The sequence below is a fragment of the Tubulanus polymorphus genome, chromosome 11 (assembly GCF_964204645.1).
Source record: "Tubulanus polymorphus chromosome 11, tnTubPoly1.2, whole genome shotgun sequence".
NCBI classification, from domain to species: domain Eukaryota; kingdom Metazoa; phylum Nemertea; class Palaeonemertea; order Tubulaniformes; family Tubulanidae; genus Tubulanus; species Tubulanus polymorphus.
The window spans coordinates 11,135,027-11,158,563 of NC_134035.1; the positions used below are offsets into that span (position 1 = coordinate 11,135,027).

Sequence of the window (23,537 nt, forward strand, 5' to 3'; positions counted from 1 at the left end):
GGTTCCAGCCGCCTAGATCATCTCTGATTTGTGGGCATGACTGCATCTTTCATTGGTTTGAGCAGCCTGGACCTTCTTATTTGTAGGCAGAGAAGACTGGATCTTTCCCAGCATTGTGATTCACGCAAGGAATGTATCTTCAGCATCCTACGACTGGATCTTCTGATTTGTGATTCGAGTAATCTTGTTCCTCAATTGTAACAACTGATGAACAAGATCCGGTTTATTTTATTCAACAGCGACGAAGAACAACGATGATAAAATATACCGTAAAATATCAATAGCATGTTTTTATTCATCTAAAAATTCATTCACGATGAAAGATGGACAGAGATCATTCTGACAAAGTATACCGGTATACAATCGTAACTGAGGAATATTCTTTTTGAGACCAGTGAATCTGACAGTTCTAATCAATTTACATCTTAGATGATCTATCATAAACTAAGAATTACAAAATGAAACTTTTTTTCGCGTTAAAATAAATAGACAAGCAGTTCTAGAAATAAATATATCATAACACCCACCAATATTCCTAACACCGCTACATATACTCTACCCGAATGCACTTTGCCGGAACAACCCAAAAAGAAGCAACCACAAGACAATCTTTTCAATCATAATGAATACATTTGACACCTGACCGAATGAGATACTCATCAGAATATTTTCTAGACTAATATACATGTACGAAGTAAACTCAGCCTTACCAGCAATAGGGGAGGCGTTGGGACCGTAAATATTCAACCGAGTTGCCAATCAGGGAAAAAGATTTTCCGAATTAACTTAAGTAGAATTCACCCACTTAAGAGCGGTTTTACTGTACAAGGGTAGCCAAGGCTGAGGTCTACTGCATATACATCCAACTTTTCAGGGTCCAAAAACATCCGACTTGATGAGCGACTTTTATATTGCAAATATTATGAACGATCGATGGCTTATTGCAATATTGACTTTTAATGTGGTGAACAAACAAATATGTACTTGTACTTCTAGTCGTTTTAAATTGGTCTAAAATGCGTATATTATGTAGATGGTATCAGCTGGGTGCCACTAGGCTAACACTAGGCGTTTCAGTTGGAGAAGCATCCGACAAGTTTTGGATGGGTATTTTAGACATGACCATCGTAGGCGGCACGGTTACAGTTGAACCATCCGATTGGGTATTTTTTCCCGTGTTTTTAAAATATTGGCAACACACCACATTGACTAGCGCTCCCACCAGGTTGTTTATCAAACCTGAAATAAACATTAACAATGAGTATTAACATAGTCTTTATAGACTTAAATCATACATTTACCATCACAAACAGATTTAAATGAGGCAAATCAAAATACGCAAAAAGATTCTATGAAAGATATAGGCTTTCTTCTGGTACAGTTACAAAAATTCTGTAAAGGAAAAAGGCTTTGTTCTGGATAAGTTTCAAAGATTCTATGAGGGCAAAAGTCTCTAACTTTACCAGAAGTCTCTACCTTTATCCCTCATAGAATCTTAAAGTTAAAATATTTTCTTCATAAATTTGAGAAATACTCCAGATAAATCAATGCTACATTGGACCCTTGTGACAACAAACTTCAGGGCACCAGTGAATATACTCGTTACAACTGATAGTTCTATATTTAAGTGAAATCTCATTACAGCGGTCAGATCAATGAACTCTGTTGGAATTTTCACATGTTTTCACATCCTAACGAATTTTCTTTTTCACAAAGCAATACCAGGATTTTCTCATACATTTTCTTCTCATAATTTTTCCAGATTTATCACATTTATCCATGCCAAGGTTCAATACTGGTAACACATCTCAATCAGGGGCAATAGTTGCTTAAAAATTTGTTAAGAGTTTACCGGAGGTAAAACAACATGGCTACAACGAAATTTCAATTATCACTATGGCATCTATCCACCATTTTATTTACATCGAACAAACTTTTGAGCAACTGACCCCAAAATGAAGATATTGATTTATTACCCGAGGTGGTGAATATTCCGCCGACAATACCGCACAACCTGATGAGGAATTGCGAATACGGCAGATGCTCTTCTTTGACGTGAACTTTGAACGACGAAACGTCGTATTTGACGAATATCCCCGGAATGCCGTGGCTGCCTTTACTGTGATCGATGCTACGATTCTATCAATTACACAAACAGAAACCAAATACATCATCAAACACGAAGAATACGTCATAATCGAACAGTGATAATGAACATCACAGCAAATTATTATATGTACCGGTAGAGAATAATAATGATGAAAAAAAAATCTTAAGTCTGAAAATTGTTCCTTGAGCTAGAAGTTTATTCGACGTTTTGACTTTATTCTAATAGTCACCTTCATATTCCTGAAGATATTAGAATGAAGTCGAAACATCGAATAAACTACTAGCTCAACTACTAGCTTTTCAAATGTGTGTGATTCCATGTTTTCGTGTTCCCCTGTTTATTGGGATTAACGGAAACAAAAATCACCAGTTCGTAGCCAGTCGACTGTAGTTACTAGACTTATCAGTTTTAAATTTTGCTTGCTTACCCGTTCAGAGACTGCGTATTGATAAGTATCGGCTTTAGACCAATGCGTTTTCACAGATGTCGGCACAACTTCGATGAAATATTGGAACATATGAAAACCTAGTAGAATCAATCGAAAATGAACGTTATTGACACTCCAAAAAAAAACTGGAGCAGAGTTTACCGATCATGAAGACTTACCGTCGGTAACCACTTTCTGGTCACCGTCCAAAGGGTTCACTCGTCCGGTCGCGTATTCACCAAATGAGAAATGGTCGATTCGATGAGTGAAGTTATAATCTATAGAGAAAAAAAATAGATTGAAATAGATATCACAGTACACTCCGTTTGCCTCAGATCTCATGAAACCGATGAATTTCCTCAGAGATTCGCAAATTCTGGGGCAGTCGGAGCAGAATAGGTCGTTATCGCAATGAATTGGAGTGAGAAAATTTCAAATAGATTGTCCGGGCAAGCGATAATCCGGGCAATCGACTCCAGGGTGAACAGAGTCTATAGTAGAGCAATTTAGGATATTAATTCATAAGTTACATTGAGAAATTTCATATTTTTCGATAGAATGTTGACCAGAACCAGAATATAATTTTACGAGGTAGTTAATCATTGTACATTAAGGAAATAAAGATTTTAAATTTTGATTAAGTTTTCGAAGACTATGGAGTTCTGGCACAAATCATGAGAAAACCCGTAGACCCCATTACCGATGTAGCTTAAGCCGGGCTTTCAACTTAATGTTCTAAATTTGACTGTAAGAATAGTGGTTGAATCAAAACTTTGGTTTTAAACTGTAAAGATCATCCATACAGTACGTACATACACGACTATGACATTTTCTCGGGAGACGCTGATCAAAATTGTGCGTAAAAACAATATGAATGATCTCAAGTAAGATGAGAATGGTAAGAAATCGAAGCCATAGCTTCGCTAAAGCCAGTGTCTAAAGGAGCAATGATAGACAATGACAAAAACAGGTATACTTCTACATGCAGAAGACTCCTCTGATTCAGCAAAATATCAACGGTCCTTATAAAGAGTCTTGTGCTTGCGTAAGTAAATCAAACCATTCAGAACCGAGGCAGTTCTATGCAGAAAACATGCAAAATCATTGAAGAATTTTATATAGAATTCACTACAGAGTAAATACACTACTGTGGAAACTCATCGTAACAAACTTACATCGAACAAAATTCACGATTAATATAAGACTGGATATAATGAACTATCGGTATTCAGGGAGGCCACTTTTATTTGATTTGCTTATCCCTGACGTTTCCCTGACATGTAAGTTGCTTTCCCTGATTTCCAGGCACGGTAAGTGGCCAGCTCACTATTGATTACAACAAAAAGATTTTCTGAGAGTTTGTTGTGATGAGGTTCCGCTGTATATTCATACATACATACGCAGTGGGATTCAGAGATGAATACTTGCCTTCCTGGTCAACCATGTGATGGGTGTGAACATGCCCAACATTTTCTAAGTTAAGGGGTCTGGGAAATAATACAAGGGTGTTAAACAGATGACGGATGACAAGAAATATATAAGTTGGTTAGTGTCGATTTACGAACAACATTTTTGCGCACACAAAGAAAAGCTCTGAAAATTAGGCAGCAGTGTGGAATAATGTGAAATGTGTGAGAGGTATGTCTTGTATTTACAATGGATTGATCAGGATCTTGTTCCTTTTTTGAAATAGTCTGGTGTTTTGAAAATCAGGAGTTGACCCAGTCACACTTCTAAGCAGGGCCGAATCCAGACAGGAGCACGTGTTCCAGTCGCAATTTTCCTGTTCCCTTTCAAAACAAAATTCGACCTGCAACTAAAGCAGCAATCCGCTGCCAAATTGACTTAGATGATATTTTCTTTAATGTCTCGCAAGTGCCTGAAAAATGCACAATTTCACAATTTTCCAGACCCGTTTTGGCTTCATATTGCTCTGCATGGATACTTGCCATCATCATTTCTTTGTGCTCCTGTCAAAGTCTGCCCCTAGATCGACCCCTGCTAAGATTGGTCCGATGACTGTGTAACTGGGTGCAGGGGCTGTGAGATGGCAAGAAAAGTTCAGTGGGATCTGTCATGCATGGTCTGTTAGTAAGATAATGTACATGTAAGTAAGTGTATTTCAGCGATAAACCCCTCCCCTGACATCATAACTATATCCGATCCAGCAACAGTCAACCTTGCTTATGTCTTCATCAGATAAATCATCTCTATTTTTGTCCCAACATTAAGACATTGTTCTTACGGAATCAACAAGAAATTATCTACGCAGGCTAAAAAATGCGTTAATGATCGCGTGAAAATGCTCTTAGCGAAATAAAAGATATTAATAATGAAATTAATTTTTGAAGATAATACGAACTGTTAGTAATTTAACGACAAGTGAAATTCACATCGAGGAAGGATCCTTATAGAGTAGACTCCGCTTGCCTCGGATCTCGTGAGATCGATTACTTCTCGCCAAAAGTTAGGTAAATCTAGAGTGGTCAGAGCCAACGATCGGTCGTCATCGCATGGATTGGAGCATCGTCCTCTCAGCAGTGATTCTTACCTGATGGCATCGCTAGACTCAGTTACGGTATGAAACCCTGCCACACTAGAACAGCTACATGCGCAGCTCAGCTGATGATGTCATATCTGATGATGATTTCCAATAATAGTTAATGCATGAAATTTGCCTCAGCGATTATAGAACGGGCAATTTGATTGGTGCCGCTAGTTTTCAATGCTGCAAATCTGTGCGCACAGGCAAGTGTGGTAGGGGTTCATGCTATGGCTGAGTCTAGCCATGCCATCAGTTTTGAATCCCTGCCAAGGAGGTAGGCAAGCAGAGACTATTGCACGAGCACTAAAAATAAGTTGCTTCTACGCGATTGAAATTATCAGGATCCGTGCCTCGTGAAATGAAATGTCAATGAAATCTTACCCTCATGATTTAACATCATGGACAAATGAGCGTGTCCACTGGGATAAACAGGAACTGACCTAATGGACAATAATGAACAACGATACAATGTGTAATTATTATTCAATGTGTCTGTTTGTTCGGGGTTCTTACGGATCAGGGAATCCAAAATTCTCCTCCCTAACAAAAGATTTCATGATTAAATCATTAGATATCCTCAGTTGAGGCTGTTTCGTCTCAAGAAGTTCCTTGTGCCACTCCTCACCAGCAAGAACAACGAGACGCAGAAAATTCAAATTCAGAATTCGGACTTTTCCCTGATTTTCAAGGGAAGAGTTTGAATTCCCTTGTTTTCTTGCGGGAAAAAATGAATCCAGAATCCCCCGATCTGAAAGAACCCTGTATGTTTCTCCACCAACAGTTTAATCAGCCATGTGTGTCGCCATATTGATTTGACTGCAGCCACAGAGCTGGTCCGCTCCAGTCAACTCGGTCTACCAGATGAACACAGCAATATTTCATTACTGGTTTCTTTGTCACAGTTGATTTTAATGTTCTAACGGTTTATTTTTGTTGTATTGCAGATACGACACCCAAAAAATATGCATTTGAATTGGTAAAACCAGTATTTGACCCAGGGGCAACTTGATTTGTCGGATCGACACTTTCAGCGACAGCGAGAAAAAGACTATCGAAATCAGAATTCGGCGTGATGATATCTAATCTCACTTAAACGACAAAAATGTCGATTGAAAATCAAAATTTCGATACACACAGATAAAAAAAGTGTTCAGTATCATTAAAATCAAACAACTTTTATCCATCCCCTGCTAACCACTCCCTATAGCAGCAATCGTGATATAGAAACTTTTAGATATCCGTTACCATTGATATGATTCATTCGAGACACATGAAAGTGGAGCTTTGAGTTTGGAACTTTGATATGCCTGTAGCAAAACATTATATAATTAGTAGCTTGTGATAGGATATCATAGATTTTAAGACGTTCAATTTTTTCATTGAATCAAATATTTGGATTGAAGGAATAATTAGGTGTCTAGTGATATCCAAACTGACGCTTATTTCAATTACTTGAAGTATGGGTTGGCTCCCGGAATTCTGCAAAAATCACCTAATAATTTTTTTCCGTCCTCCTTAATGTTTCCAAAACAATTTTTCAAACAAATTTTTTTGTTATGTCCGTCTAGATTTTCAACCTAGTAACTTTCAAAAGTTATGTTCATCTTAATTTTCAATCTCGTGATTTGGAAAAGAGCGATTTTTTTCATTTCTCCCATCATTTGAATCAAATTCATCACAATTTTCACTCCGTTTTTATTTTTTCTGCAGTCCTTCCGAGGTTTTATGCAGAAAATACTCAAATAATAAAAAATTCTATTTTTTTCCCATTCCCTTTCATTTCCAAATACTTATTATAAAAAACGTTTTTCTTATCTCAATCTCTTTCCCTTTGCACTCCAATTTTTTTCTTGAAAAAAAAAAAAACTGTACTTCAAGTAATCAAAAAAGCCTGAACATACTAAGGCAGAGTAGAGGAGATACTTACTTGCCAGCTGTGATGTGAAAATTGCCGGCGACCTTGTTTACGAATAGAGTGCCATATATTTGACAGGCATCAGGTTCACCGTCTCCAGGAGTTTCTCTGAAATGAGTTGTAACAGCCACTAAAATACACACACCATCAATAACCGAGGAACGAAAAGCTGCTCAAGTTGGCTTAAAAAGGAGCACAGTGATTTTTCACATTTTCACATCATTTTCCCAGATTTTTCACCAGTTACATAATCTGGACGGATCAAACTAAAATTTCTTAATTGTTAGATTAACCATAGAACTAAAATGGTCTCAGACTGAATCTAAGCCGTGACTATACAACCAGCCCATGGGTCCAGTTTCACGAAAAGGTTTAAGCCAAAAACGGTTAAGTTTGAATTGTCCTCATCGAAAACATGAAATAACCTATGGCAATTGCACCAAAAATTTGAGTTTAACTTTTTCGAGAAACTGGGCAATTTTAACTCAAATTTTTGGTGTAATCGCTATTGAGTATGTGAAAATTCCAGGATTCTTCACATATTCAATAATTTACCTCATATCTTCAATGAGGACAACAAATCAAACCATTCAACTGTTTTAGGCTTACACTTTAATGTGAAACTGGACCCTGATGCTAAACTTTCATATCTTTCAAACTTACAAATTTACGACATAGACCTACCTTTTAGGCATTCCGCCCATACTTTGATATCCCGACTGCCACATCAAATCATGTATAGCGTGGTACTGCGAGCGTATGTACGTGTTCGTGCGATGTACCATATTCTGATATTGCTGTTGAGCCGGAGACAAATCGAAATAAACCGGATCTTCGAACAGTTTTCCGTGCGAATCGGCGTTCTGACCGGTGAGATCGACGACGTCGGCGCCGATTTCTGAAAAAAAAAAAAACATTTCACGCATAGTCGGCGTCGTCGTGCACGGAGATGATCGAGAACATTGAGATTCGGTAAACTGATAACTACATACGGTCGCATTTCATCGCGATCGTCATATCAATATTTATCGGCAACAACCTGAAACCAAAAATTATTGGAATTTATTCGATTCGATAAGAAAATCAATTTTAGACGTTTACAGCGGTCAGACAGGCATTTTCACATTTTTAAACGTCACTGCCATTAGATTTTTCAACAAAATTCCAGAATTCTTCACATAATTTTCCCACATTATTCACCTCTTTTTCACGTCCATATATAATGACATAACCAGTTAACCAGTTACATAATCTGGACGGATAAAACTAAAATTTCTTTTATTTGAACGCAGTTGGTGGATAAAATTGTGAGCTCAACAGTATAAAACACATAAAGGGGCATCTAAATTAACTGACACTATTTCATAATTTATTCACAAATTTGCATAATTTTTAAAAATAATTTCATAGGTCTAATGAATTTTGATAAATTTTTCCCTGACTTGAACGGTTTACCAAGTTAATCGGTATGTGCCGAGGAGTCTATCAAATAAGCCCTATATCAATACATAACTTTAGATAGAGATTTAGGAATATAAGGCAGATTTTACTTACTGAGAAGGATCCCTGTCGACCTCGTAGTCATATTTCAGCTTTGTGCTGGTATAATATCTGAATTCAGAGATGACCAGTATGATGATAATGATGAACGTCAATATCGAGACTGCAAGAGAAAATTTTACACGTTTCAAAACTACAGGCCTGTTACTCACTACAGCGGTCCGGTTACCGATCGAACACCCAGTCCGGTTCAGTCACTGACTAAGTGAGTGCAGTCAGTGATTGATTATAGTCAGATCACTGACCAGGCAGCTGTACTGACTTACATCCGGGTTCGAGTCCTACTGGTTGCTTACTGAGTGCAGCGACGCTTCAAAGGCCTTCCCTTCATAAATGTCGAACGAGCCAACAGGGTTCGTCTCGGAAAACCAAGATCCGAATAATGTTAAGTTAAACAAAATCATTCAGTTTAAAAAGAATGTATATTACTCACTTCCACCCCCTGATGCAGATGTTTCAGTGTAGCTCTCAGGAACTTTCGGAAAAGCATCCAATTCTTTAACAACTTTTAGCACTGGTTTATTTTTCACTGCATTCAGTCGTCTCATCTTTCAATCATGAACCTGGAAAAATATAACAACACATTTGTGTAGGCCCATTATGCGGCACCAATTCAATATTCAATTCAATATATCTTTATTGTCCCTTGAGTAATATAAAATACAAGTCAGGTTTTTTTTTACAATGAAGATGAGAAAAGGGTAAAATACAAAATTTAGAGGAAATCATAATAAAAACGCAGTTGAAAAATATGAATAAACATAACAATAACAGTGATTAATTATTTACATATGTTTTTCGAAGCCCAATGCGATGAATTTTCCGAGAGCTTTGGTTAGTTTAGAGGAGGAACACATAATAATTTTGAATTTTTCCAAATTGATCTCATTTTCATGAAGAGGATATGAAACCTAGGGTTATCACAGACACGTCGCAGGCAGGGTCACCCATCCAACCATTGAATATTGGTATTTTTACTCTATCATGTATACCCTTAACAATCCCTATGGATATAAGTTACGCTGTGGCTACTCGTACGGATTACTCTGGAGGCTATTCGTACGGGACTAGGATCTGTACGCTTATAACTGTCGCTGATTGGCCGATTAACAGCGCGCATGCGTACAGAGGTGCGCGACTTAGAAAATTCAAGGAAAGTGTGGAGAATAGAGTTAGAGAAAAATAGCGGATAGAGCGAGACTCGAACCCGGCCCAGTAAATTACTAGCGCAGTATCATACCACTAGACCACCGAGCTCGCTGACAGTCGGTCGAATGTTTTAACTACATATAGCCTCACCTTACCCTAACCCTATCCCTTCGCATACACATAATTCCAGAGTTATCCGACGGGTGCGTACGAATAGCCTACGGAATTATTCGTACGGGTCCGTATGAGTAGCCACTTCGTATAAGTTAAGAGTACCGTATCGTAGTGTGTAATAAAAGAGTTGTATTGTAGTGTGTAGTAATAAAGAGTTGATTGGATTGAAATTTGGTTTGTGCCGCGAAAATATTCGAAGCGCGCAAAGTTCGGTGTTCTGAATTGTGGAAAATATCTCATACTAACCTTTATTGTCCTCGCGAGTTATTTATTCATGGATTGATAAGTGCTTCGATAATCGATGAAACCAAACAAACTGAAACTCACTTATTTACTTCCGGGTTGCCGATGTGGCCGTACTCTAGTGACTTGCATTGACTATCAAATGGCAATTCAATTCAATTCTGATTTATTGTAACCGAGACTATAGAAGACTGGACGGACAGTGCCAGTTGCTAGTTGCTCGTTGCTAATTGCTAGTTGCTGTTTACAGTTGCTATTTGCAAATTGCCAAATGCTAGGTGCAAATGTTTGTTGCCAAATATGGAAGCGCTGAACATGCCAGTTGTTTGCATCCTCGCTTGCCAGGGTTTGGCACCCGGCTAAAGTGTCAAATGCGTAGTGCCAGTTGAACAATATATTTTCAATGACACACAATTATGAACTCATTTAAAACTTGGCCTTTTCTTATTTTTGAATGGAGAGAATGAGTTAAACTCTCTACTCAAGTCACATGTTTATTCGGCAATGCGTTCGTTTAATGAGTACAGCGCATGAGAAAAATTCCAGGGAAGACTTAATGTGTCCAGCCAGGCGGCTATAGCATGATTCTGCCTGAAGCCACAAGCTTTATAGGCCTATCCATGTAATCCTAAATAAAACCGGGTGGTATCAAGACTACCACGACACGAAACCCTGCAGGTGCGCAGTTGAGATGATGTCATTATTTTCCAATAAAATCACGTTATATTTCAGCCCGGGTTTATCAAATTTTATTTTTGCGTGAATTTTGCCTCAAAGATTGTACGACAAGCAATTTGATTGGCTAACACGGGACGCAGTTTTCTTTCAGGCTTTGTTTTTCATATGAACTCTGAATCGATATTGGAGACTGAGTCTCGCGATGCCATAAACTAATTGTTTTTATAAAAGAGAAAAATTACCCAATAATGTAGGTTAAGTTTGTCATAATTCATCCAAGGGACAATTATGATATCAAATGAGTGGATCAAGGGTAACTTGGCAGTCAAAAATTCATGTTCGTATCCGTAGCAAACTTGGCTCCCTTGTCATTTGTAAGGGATTTTAAAAATGAGACACAAGCTACATCATTTTTGGGCTCCTCCACAAACATTCCGAATAACTGCTATCTTGTCAATCTAGACTTTGAGTGGGAATTTAACAATACCGGTACACGCGGAGGCTTGCAATGAATATATCATCATAAATATATTGATGTTGACAAAATCCGAAACGGGTTTTAGGCAAACCTCTGAAAAAATAGCACTGAATTTCTAAAGCAACAATAGACTATGGAAAATGAAAATAGAAAATTGATTTTACAAATAGATCTATATAGAAATTATGCGTAGACCAATTCAAACCAGTTCGATCTTTCATGCTATATTGTCCGCAGTCTAATGCTTTTATTACACAATTTGAGTTTATCAATAGATGAATGTAATGAGACATCAATACTCTGTGTGGGTAGATCGTCAGAATGAGAACTAATGTAATCTTAATCATGAAAATTGTGGCGCTACATCAGGAGAGAAGCATCGACCTATGGTCACAATTACGCACTTTTCAGAAAACAAGAAGCGACACAGAACGAATGAATATCTCAATTTACAGCGAACCGGCACTCATGTCGTACGCGTATAAATGGATAATCAAAGCGTTTTTTCTGCCTCCGCTGATCATATTAGGCACCGCTTTTAATGCCATGGTAATCATCGTATATCATAAAATGAATACTAGAAACCGCTGCTTTGATTTACTGAAATATCTCGCAGTAACTGACTCGGTTTATTTGATGGTGACGTTCATTCTGGACCCGGTGAGGTATTACGTGCACTATGCGAACTGCGGTGAAACGGTCATACTGTTTCCTGCTTTACGAATCTCTCCTGCTATATACATATAGATTTCTATGTTCAGTAAAGGTATTTTAATGTTTCGTAACTATTTAACTTTTATAATTCAATGCGAAAGATTGGTTACTATTACTTTTCCAATGCACGAAAAGTGCAGCCTAAACTCATTCGTCATCGCTACGTTTGTATTGTCGATGTCATTATGTTCTTACTATCCGATCACAATGAGGATAAAATTGCAACTCAGTTACAGAGGTTTTCTTTGCATTCATTACAAAGCTTACACTGCCGGAATTTATAAACAAATTCGTAAAATCATGAACAGCTACGTCGATCCAATCACCCGCGTTTTCCTTCCGAATATCTTAGTTTTCATGGTAAATGCAGCTCTCCTTTTTGTCCTAAGAATCAAATCCAAGCAACGGAAATCACTCTCAGCGACCAGGATCTTACCATCTCAAAGTCAGAAGAAGCCCACTAAAATAGTGCTTACAATGAGTATCATTTTCACGATCCTAGAATTCCCGGGATTGCTAGGCAAGATCGGTCAAAAGGAATTTTACAAGCAGATTTTTAATGCGATTTACTTGCTTTCGTCGATTCTAAATTCCTGTATTAATATCATTATTTACACAGTCGTCAACGGTAAATTAAGATATATTTTGTTTCGCCTTTTGAAAATCAACTAACTTTCTGACCATATTCTTGTATGATGTAAAGTTTAAATACAGTAGTGGAATATTTATCTTGTACAATTATCATCTAATTTTCTTGTTTTTTTTTACATACCGATGACATTATCGGCCGAATTTTCTGTTGGACGAAATCAAATTCTAGGTGTTTCCAATATATAAGGCCTGTGAATAGAATATCGATCTGTTGTATTTGTACATGATTGAGGAGCAATAAATATATGTTCAAATTCAAGATCGGGTTTCACATAAATCACAGGCTATTCATCTCTGTTATGATAATAATTCAGAAATGAATTCGTCTGATCAGAAAACTTCAAATGATCAGGAATACAATGTTACGATCATGCTTGTAACAGTTTCACTAGTGTATGCAATGTTTGTATACTTCCTAACTCTATTGCGATTTTCACACCAATCTCCACAAACTACCAAAGCAGCCAATTTTCATCATATAATTATTCGTATGTATGTATTCATATGTATGCGTGGATTTCTTCAAATTGAATTATTTACCAATATTAACAGCAAGTCTGTGGATTCTGGTGAATGATGAATTCTACCCGAGAACAGTTTTTTTCTTCCCGAGCAGTTTGTTGTTGGCCGATCTTACAACAACATGGTTCTTATGTAGTTGAAAAACAAACCGGGCAGATACCTTACACTTTCTATCGTCCTTTTGCTATTTTGTTCCTGTCAGGTGAATTTGGGAATTCAGCTACTTTCTTCATAATGATAAGTCACTATATTTCATAGTTAGGGCATACGCTAACTATCTGATCGCATTTTTCTTACAGATTTTCGTGCAAGTAAAACTTGTTTATTAAATCAACTAATCTATATTTACAAAAGTAGCATATTTGTGTATATTGGGCTTTTTTCTTATTATCTGTTCTCCACGTCTGAGTGTAGAATCTACTACTGAATAGATTATTACATTGCATTTTCCAGAATTGATTTTTCATTCGTGGAGTTATAGAAAACATATGTACACACAAACTAAAGAAATAATCCTTAATCATATCAGTGAGGATTTCTTTCTCGTTGAAGCAATACGTCAAATGAACCAGAAGCACAATTATATTGAAATAGTCATAATACTTAATAGACGTTGCGAATCATGACGAATTCTTCAGAGATGCAGATAGTTGGTCGACCGTATAGCAGTTATATCGTTCTTATGTCCGTGGAGAACAAGTCCGGTATCTACCGTACTGTGTCAATGGTCATTCTGGTGCTCTTGTTCCTGTTTGGAGCCTTCGGAAATTCAGCCACTTTCAGGATAATGATAAGTCAGAGATTCCGCAACTTATCTTACGCAAACTATCTTATCGCTTTGTCCCTCTGTGATTTAATGTACTGTTTCAATTCCGCACTGATGCCTGTTTTACAGTTTATTTTCTTGCACGTAAACATTGGTCCTATATACCTGGTGAATTCACTGATAAATTGTCGAATATACGAATTTTTGATGTCATTCGTTGGTGCAAATAGTTCGTGGTTAATACTAGCTGTATCTCTGGAACGTGCGGCAATTGTGCTCTTCCCGTTCACATCTCGTTTGATATGTACACCGAAATTCGCCCGATGCATCATTAGTATAATTTTTGTAATGAACCCGTTGATAATAGTGATTCATCCAACTCTAATTATGAAGTATTCTTACCAGTTTTTCGGATGTTATTATGAGTTATTTGACCAGTTCATGCATTTCCTCTCATACAGTGTCTATGCATATTCTTTGCCTTTAGCTCTGATAATCATATCAAATTCTGTTATAATAGTTCAGTTGTTCAGAGGTTCAGAAATGGTTTCGTCTGATAAGAAAACTACAAATGCAAAACGTATTACAATAATGCTTGTAACAGTTTCACTCGCGTTTGCGATATGCACACTCCCATCTACCATAACTGTATTCCTACCAATCTCCTCAGTCCGAAACGAATTTTTCTTAGACATATTCAGTCATTTTCTATTATGTAACTATTCGATTAATTTCTACATATATATTTTACTGGGACGAGAAATTCGTGAATATTTCTGCGCAAAATTCCTTTGTCGATTTCGCCACAACGAATAACGTTATAGCAAAAATTATTTCCTTTCATACGAGACAATATCCTTTACAAATTGCCTTCGTTAAGGTAGTATATTGAAACGAATTCTAAATTAGGTTTAGAAGCATAAGTTCCCTGATCAATAATCTGAATACATATCTACGAATATGATAGAAAAATGAAAATAAGTATTTAGTTACGTTTGGTGATTTGATGTTCGGCGTTGAAGTATTGGGTCACGGAACCGCAGACGACAAATCTACGTATCTGAAATGACCAGTGTAACCCTGGCTAGAAAGACTTCAGTTATCAATCTAAACAGCTCTGTAGGAGACTCAACGAGAATCTGCAGTGCTCTTCAGTTTACTGATCAGTATTTTCAATGTTACTGAATATTACAAAATAATCATTACAATCATTATACTTTCCATGACAAACAGCTGTCTTGGGGTTATCATTCTAAAAATAATTTAATTTCATACATATCTCGATGAACCAAAGACTATTTTTGTTGGAAATATTCGGCCAAATCCTTCTATCTAACTACTCCATTAACTTTTACATATATCTTTTACTGGGAAGAGAAATTCGTGAATATTTCTGTACAAAGATTAGTCGCGTATCAATGAGGCATTAAAGGGATTATTGCAACGAGTGTATTGGTAATCGGTATTCTGAGATTGTGACTGATCATTACCTGGCTGTTATTGTACTATGAATCATCAGACCAGGTTGCATTTTTCCGTCATTGTTATTCGAAACGTAAAAACAACAATGCTTGTGACAGTGTCTCTCGTATATGCAACATTCCGCAACTCCTTTCTTACAGATTTCCATGCAAGAAAAACTAGTTTATTGATATTTACAGAAAGCAGCACCGCAAAATCAATTTAAACTACAATTAACAAAGCAAAATTAACTAATTGATGTTAACAATAAGTAGTATTTAGAGCAAAATCAAATAACATTAACAATTTAAGGTGGCAAAGTGGAATCCCAATGATATCTAGAAATGTAAACAGAATCAAAAGTTGAACGGTTAATGGTCATTTCAAGTATCATCGAATGACGTTCATACAGAACATTTTCGATACAAGTATTAGTGGGGATAAGGAATCGTTTACATATTGTGCAATCAGTTTGTAAATCACATCTATATAAGAATCGTATATAAGATGGTTTTCTAAATCATCATCAGTGGTATTGACTAAACTTTTGTATTTGAGAACATTTAGTGCCGCCCATCCTCGCTTGCCAGGGGTCAGGTATCACTCCCGAACTCGCTTCCACCAGCGAACAGCTTTAGCGTAGTGGGTTCGAATCCCTTGACGGGTGAAGATGAGTGCTGCCAGGAGAAAGATGAAATATGTAACTGGCGTTCTTTTCGTAGTGAACTGCATTCAAGTAGCACTTGAAATTCATCAGCTATGAATTGACTGTGAAACCCCTGCAGGTTGCAACCTGCTAAGCCAGGACAGGTTATAATGTTGATAAAGTAACATGCAACATGTAAAAATGAATTCGTTCGAAAAACCGATCCCTATTTTTATGGGCTATGCGTATTCAACCTGATGATTATACATTTTCGACGTATTTTGAACAACTGCTACTGTCTGGCTAAAGCTTAGTTTAACAAAAAACTGGCGATTAATGCGGAAAAAACATTCGTCGCAAAAACATCTGCGTGATAGACAGCTCGGATATCATTAACATAATCATTTTTTTCCGTAACAATCGTTTTAAAAATAAAGCTCCACACTGTATGAATATAGAATCTGTCTGAAAACGCAAATATAACACCTAAAAGGCGGTCGTCAATATGATGTTGAATTTATTAAGAGTGGTTCGATACTATATTTCTAAGTTAAAATTACTTTGCATTGTGTAATTAAGGGTATGAAGGATACTAGCGAAACTAGTTTGTTATTCAAAAATCTTTTCGACACCGAAAAAACCGTTATATTAATGTTTGTATGACTATGCTATACGAGGTTCTATGCGCATCGATATGCACTACGTCATCAATATTTGCGGTTCAAAATAATCATATATTACAATTGTGAATAAATATTCGGCGTTTATTTTGTTATCATAGATTTTTTTTTTTTTCACAAGAGAAATTCCGCCATTTTGTTCGCAGTGCGCATGCTCTTTGTTAAATACACGTGGAATCACTAAGCGCATTGGTCGAGAGCAATGTCGCTGTATAGACTATAGGTCTGTATCCCCAGCTTATCGAATGGAAAACCTCCCCATCAAGTGGTCAACCTAGCGTTTTTGTAAACTGGCCAATGGTCAACTTACAGAAAATATCTTATTGATGAGTCATCGGGATTAATATAGAATTGCATCAGAAATCAACATTTGGGGATCTGCCCAACTAAAAAAGAATTATCAGATCTAATTTCCAAGCCACATTTTCCAATTCTTCATTGGCCTTTCTCTTTGATATTGAATTAATTTGATACGTATATATTTCTTTAATACGTCAAAAATGTTTGAGTTCAAATTATTGAAATTGTGAAATTCTTTGAAACACTCTTGTGAAAAAATCGCATGTGCACTACCTCATCGATATGTCGGGGTTAGACCGGCTGTAGACTGGTTACCGGTCTCTATCTTCAATTAGACTGGTTGCCTGTCCCATTCAATGGAGATCTAAAGGCGTTTTTATTTAAGCAACTCGAATCAAATCGGATCGAATCGCCCATTTATTTAAGCAACGCGCCTACAACGATTTGCCTACAACGTCCATTTATTTAACCAAATATCCAACGCGAGTACCCAACGCGACCAAATCGCTCATCGAAGCGCTTTGATTCGATTTGCTACGACTGTGGAGCGTTCGGTGATAGATCAAAAACAAAATGGCGGCTTTTTCAATCGCCGAAAATTCAGGTTCCGGTTGTGGGAGTAGGGTCATTTATTTAAGGTGATTCGATTTGTACCACGTGACAGTAATCGGCGGAGCAAAGCGATTTTATACGAGTTGCTTAAATAAAAACACCTTAATTGAAGATAGAGACCGGTAACCAGTCTACACCGGTCTAAGACTGTCTGCCGGTCAATTCAATTCAATCATGGATATAGTCAAATTCGAATTAACTTTATCCTTAAGGTCATACGATTTCATATCATGTTATTCATTATCGAAAATATTAAGCAATATATATGTTATTTTTCAAGGTGTCTATACATTTTTAAGTTAGTTTAGCTACACACTGAATTGATATAGAATAACACACCTAATCAATCTCTTAGTTTATTCATTCTTGTAATATTCACTTGTTTCATTCGGAAAAAAAGATGACGAAATGAAATGAAATAAACCCTCAACATCACAATCGTTTTCACTGACGTCACTGCATCTGTTGAAAATATAATCTACATGAACTGACCACGTGTTGACAAAATATGCATTCAAGACAATATACATGTAAATGTGACTATATTGGGGTGATAAATTAGTAGTTTGCATAGAGGGAGGGAAGCCAGAGTTCAGGGCAGTGGCTGAAGTTAGTAAACAACCTACGTAGATGCTTACGTCGCACACAAGACACTGAATAGAAGATAGGTGAAAGTGACGTGAGTATCTGCGTAGGGTTGCTGGTTATAGCGGCAGCCTTGAGCTCTGGTATGGCTAGGAAGTAAACAAGTAATAAACTCGTGACGTATAACATATGTAGAAGTATACGTCACGAGTAACATGAAATAAGATAAAAAGGGAGGGTCAGCACAGTAAGGGGGAGAGAGATGCTAGAGTGGCGGAGAAGCCTAAAAATACGAGCTGTAGGAAGGAATAAGCCTTGTGCGGGAAAATAAAGAAAGAACGTAGACCCACGAGAAGAGTTGTTATTATTCCGGAGTCAGAGGGATATCACTTATCGGATTAATCGGAACCAACAACGACAACACGAGGGGAGAACGCAACGTGGCCCCCACAACAATTGGTTGAGAAACTCAACCCCACAACATTGTTGGAGAACCGAAAGCAACCCCACAACAACTACAAGACTTTCATGTGACACTCAAACAAAGGATTCATGAAAATAATGAAAAATAAATTATTTTTTCTGAACATAGTTCGTATAAGTTCTACGTGCCTGAAAATATTCAGCACGATTATGTGAATATCCGATGCAACTTGGATGATTTATTCCAAAATTCTTCAAAGCTGCTTATGTAAAAACGCTCACTACACTATATGTAACGATAATTTTCTGCCTTTCATCAATTGTTGTGGATCGCATCAACAAGACGCTCAAAAAATCTGAGGTAGGTGACTAAGCTATATGAGCAGCAGAAGTAGGGGTGACTCAGGAATGAAACAGGGACTGGTTACACAGTTGTGGCTTAATTCCAAAAGTGTACTTAAATCTTTAGACTGGTCTTAAGTTGTTAGATTGGCTATAGAACTTAGTTGGTCTAAGACCAGTCTAAAGTCTTAGCCGTGACTATATGCAACCGGCCCCAGGTTCGTAACTACAGCGTGTGCATGCCTGTTGGGGATAGGTTTACCGCGACAGGGTTTCGCATGGAGGCAGTGTCATGATATGATGTCAGGTTCGAATGCCTACAGAGGGGTCTAGCGTTGCTTTCTGATTTCAAGGTCATAACATAACATTGACTCAAATACCATCTTTATCAGACAAAGAGAGTAGTAAAATAAATGAAAACAGCCAAAAGTTGCTGTAATCAGAGAAATTCTCATTTACTTTCAGAATATGTACAAGACTCTTTTCATCGCCTTGGCCTTGTTTATGGTCATTGGAGCCATCGCCGCAGAAGGTAACTTTTGTTCAAAATTATGCTGTGTAATTCCGACTGTAGTTTAATTGAATTCAAAACTAAACATATGTGAAGCTTGGAGAATGCGACTATTTTCAACATTGCTATTGCAGAAGTTGAGGTTGAAGAGAGAGGACTTCCTTGCTTCTGTAATGGAAAGAAGGGAACCTACTGGCTGATTGGTGGACCTAGCAGTGGCTGTTGCTCACGATTGATGGGCAGATGCTGTCCTAACTAACACCGATGCTCGATTTATTTCAATTATTCACCACATTGTTTAATTGGTTCAAGCTCGAAAAGGAATAAAAAATGATCTGATCATAGAAATAGTTGTCTCTGAAGATCTGTTTTTCTGAAGCCTTTTAACAAGACAGGAAGACATTTATAAACTGCAGGTGGATAGAGGACGTCAACAAACGGGTCACATGTTTGCATTTTGTCTGGAAGCGTCGAACTTTTGAACGGGTAGACCCAGACTACAGAGTTGTACCTTTAGTAGGATTTCGACCGGAGGTCAACACTGATTGGTGTTCATGAAGTAATTCCAGACACTTTTCATAAAAATAATGCCAGTAATCTATTCGTAATTACATGTTATGACTATACACAACGATTGGACACAAAACATGTAAAATGCAATCACACGCTCTCATGAGTCAACAACACAGCCGAAACGTTGTGGTTTCACTTCAATAGATTGTATTGGACTTTTCATCTGGTTACATCAGCGCTGTTGACACGAATAAGAATGTTTCATTCAACAACAACACAATCCTGCAGTTACATGTATAAATTTACATTTTCCTTCAAGCGTCAAGGGTATACAAAAATGATACCTTGTTTCTCCGCAGCGGCAGGGGTCACTTTTTTAAATATGATAAGATATGTAAACAATTCATTTCTATAGCGGCCGGGTCTGTTATGGTAAAATTGATCACGATTTAAAAAAAGTGATGTATAGGGTAGATAGACGGCCGGCCGGGTCAACTGATAAGCTCAGCAAAGCGGAGAAACAAGGTATCAATTTTTTTAGCCTTATTCAATAAGCTTTTGTGAAAATCTTGTCAAAAGTATTTTAGATTCATGTGATTTGATATAAACCAACTAATATTTCTCCGGTCCAACAAAAAGCACACGTTGAGCGATAAATGTAATGGTACGATTTGCAGGGATGCAAAGATCCCCAAGTACGGTACAGAAATTTCACTGACTATTGACCACTATTGACGGCTGACTGTTGTCATCGCAATCCGTACAACGACGCCCCCAGATCTTCGCTTTTGGTATCGTTTTCGACAGTAAATGGATTTTCATGCGGCCTTGGTGGCCATGTACGGATTCCTTCCGTTTTCGTTCGATCGGTGTTGATGAAGTTAGTTCATATTCGTATTGCTACAGGCCCGTAGCGTGAGATTTCGGCGGGGGGTTCTTTTTCCATAAATTGGGACCATATCGTGAGTTAAGCTGGAGGCGAAGCCTACAGCGCGAGCGCCGCAGGCGCGACGCCCACTGAGGGTGGTCTGGGATCACAAACATTTTTCAAAAAGAAGTGTTAAAACGTTTTCTGAGCGAGTCTGTAGACCGAATTTCAAGGGTCATTTTTCACGACGAAAACCTAACCGATACATAAAACAGTACCAGTAGAGTAGAATAAGCAAAATACATTTAGGCGCCTATGAATAACCTTACTAAATTTGAATATATTCCATGCTAATTCAATTAAAATGTTTGACTTTAATATGGGTGAAAGAGCTCATCTATGGGAGGGGACCGATCACGATTGGAAGAGCCTTCTTTCCACGATCAGAAAACTTTCTGTCACAAACTGAACAGGGTATTCGAACTAGAGTGAGGCACATCAAACAGTTTCGTATCAGTTCCGCTATCGACTTGAAATTTGATATCGCAATCATTCACTTGCATCCGTGCATGTAAACCGCTTTCGTGTCAGCCTGCACAGCATTAAGCCAGCAGTCGTCTCCATAGTCGAGCGGTTTTTCACTCGAAATATCCACTGCATGTATTTTCGACTTCTTACATTTTGCTTTAAAGTAATTCCGACCGTTACAGTTCTGACAGGTTTAACTATACGCGGGACATCTTTCTTTTCCAGCTGCATGTTTGTAACCACAGAAATCGCAGTCTGTAATTGGCTGGGTTTGATTCTTCGGTCTTCCCTTTCCTTTTGCAGCATGTGACAATATACATGTAAATGTGACTACAAGACTTTCATATGACACTCAAACAAAGGATTCATGGAAATAATGAAAACGAAATTATTTTTTCTGAAATTATTTTTTCTTCTATATAAGTCCTACATGCCTGAAAATATTCAGCAGGATTATGTGAATATCCGATGCAACTTGGATGATTTATTCCAAAATTCTTCAAAGCTGCTTATGTAAAAAACGCTCACTACACTATATGTAACGATTATTTTCTGCCTTTAATCATTGTTGTGGATCGCATCAACAAGACGCTCAAAAAATCTGTGGTAGGTGACTAAGCTCTATATATGAGTAGCAGAAGTAGGGGTGACTCAGGAATGAAACAGGGACTGGTTGCAAAGTTGTGGCTTAATTCCAAAAGTGGACTTAAATCTTTAGACTGATCTTAAGTTGTTAGATTGGCTATAGAACTAAGACCGGTCTTATCCGTGACTACATGCAACCGGCCCCAGGTTCGTTACTACAGTGTGTGCATGCCTGTTGGGGATAGGTTTACCGCGACAGGGTTTCGCATGGAGGCAGTGTCATTATAATATCAGGTTCGAATGCCTACAGAGGGGTCTAGCGTTGCTTTCTGATTTCTAGATCAAAAAATAACATTTACTCAAATACTATCTTTATCAGACAAAGAGAGTAGTAAAATAAATGAAAGCAGCCAACAGTTGCTGTATTCTACTTTTTAGAAATGAAATAAATGTATCATAGAAATTCTCATCTACTTTCAGAGTATGTACAAGACTCTTTTCATCGCCTTGGCCTTGTTTATGGTCATTGGAGCCATCGATGCAGAAGGTAACTTTTGTTCAAAATTATCCTGTGAAATTCCGAGTTTAATTGAATTCAAGTCATATATAAATCGAGTCCAGAACTTGATCGTAAGTTGATGCCAAGCGAAACGTTAACTTTCCTGGACGAACTAAATGTACATCACGATAATTGGAGGTCCCTTGTACATCACATCGGGCGCAGCGGCGTTGGTGATGTCATACAAGGAAGAGAGGCTTGGAAAATGCGACTTTTTATCAATATTGTTATTGCAGAAGTTGAGGTTGAAAAGAGAGGAGTTCATTGCACCTGTGAGGGAAAGTCGTCAACCTATTGGCTGATTGGTGGACCCGCACGAAGCTTGTGTTGCTCAAGATTTATTGGCTATTGCTGTCCTAACTAACATCGATACTCGATCTATTTCAATTATTCACCACATTGTTTAATTGGTTCAAGCTCGAAAAGGAATAAAAAATGATCTGATCATAGAAATAGTTGTCTCTGAAGATCTGTTTTTCTGAAGCCTAACAAAGACAGGAAGACATTTATAAACTGCAGGTGGATAGAGGACGTCAACAAACGGGTGGCAATTCGCAATTCAATTCAAATATTCATTCAGTATAAACAATTGCACTGTTTGTGACTGACATTTATACATACATAAATTTTACAGAGTGAGAAATATAAAATAATAGTAATCATTAACATCTGATAAACAAGCATACAAAAATAATATAAAAACAGATATACATGTAATACGATAGACTATATGCATGGCTCGAAAGTTTCAACAAAAAAATACTATATCGGCAGTTATACATATATACACACACATACACATATTAATATAGATTGTTTACAGAAAAAGATAGCTATGGCAACTTTAGATAATGGACCTTACAGCAGGGACATACAGACTTTGGTAAATTTTAGTAAATGTTCGGGTTATTGTTTGAATTGAAAATTTCCATCAAAGTTTGTGTATCAAGACGTTCAAGTCTGTATGTCTTTCTTTATTCATCAAATTTAGT

At 37.4% G+C, this 23,537-nt stretch overlaps 1 protein-coding gene and 2 long non-coding RNA genes across 5 annotated transcripts; 2 read left to right on the top strand and 1 right to left on the bottom strand.

Moving 5' to 3' along the window:
• Positions 1-265: 265 nt before the first annotated feature.
• LOC141912814 (endoplasmic reticulum-Golgi intermediate compartment protein 2-like) lies at positions 266-10,245 on the bottom strand. 3 transcript variants are annotated; one of them, XM_074804221.1, is made up of 11 exons: positions 10,127-10,245; positions 8,991-9,120; positions 8,552-8,660; positions 7,990-8,036; positions 7,682-7,895; positions 7,010-7,105; positions 3,966-4,024; positions 2,717-2,815; positions 2,538-2,635; positions 1,977-2,139; positions 266-1,239 (listed from the first exon to the last, which is right to left on the bottom strand). In XM_074804221.1, the coding sequence occupies exons 2-11, from the start codon at positions 9,103-9,105 to the stop codon at positions 1,040-1,042; spliced, it is 1,200 nt and encodes a 399-aa protein (XP_074660322.1). In that variant the 5' UTR covers positions 9,106-9,120; positions 10,127-10,245; the 3' UTR covers positions 266-1,039. The 3 variants fall into 3 exon arrangements, with proteins under 3 accessions (XP_074660322.1, XP_074660321.1, XP_074660320.1); XM_074804220.1 differs by lacking the exon at positions 3,966-4,024 and adding an exon at positions 5,464-5,522; XM_074804219.1 differs by lacking the exon at positions 3,966-4,024 and adding an exon at positions 6,328-6,389.
• Positions 10,246-18,870: 8,625 nt separating this feature from the next.
• On the top strand, positions 18,871-19,840 carry LOC141913006 (uncharacterized). The gene is made up of 3 exons (XR_012620210.1): positions 18,871-19,000; positions 19,447-19,513; positions 19,627-19,840. It is a non-coding gene; the product is annotated as an uncharacterized LOC141913006 (long non-coding RNA).
• A 2,125-nt stretch (positions 19,841-21,965) lies between these two features.
• On the top strand, positions 21,966-22,998 carry LOC141913181 (uncharacterized). Its single transcript, XR_012620234.1, has 3 exons — positions 21,966-22,007; positions 22,467-22,533; positions 22,782-22,998. It is a non-coding gene; the product is annotated as an uncharacterized LOC141913181 (long non-coding RNA).
• Positions 22,999-23,537: the final 539 nt, after the last annotated feature.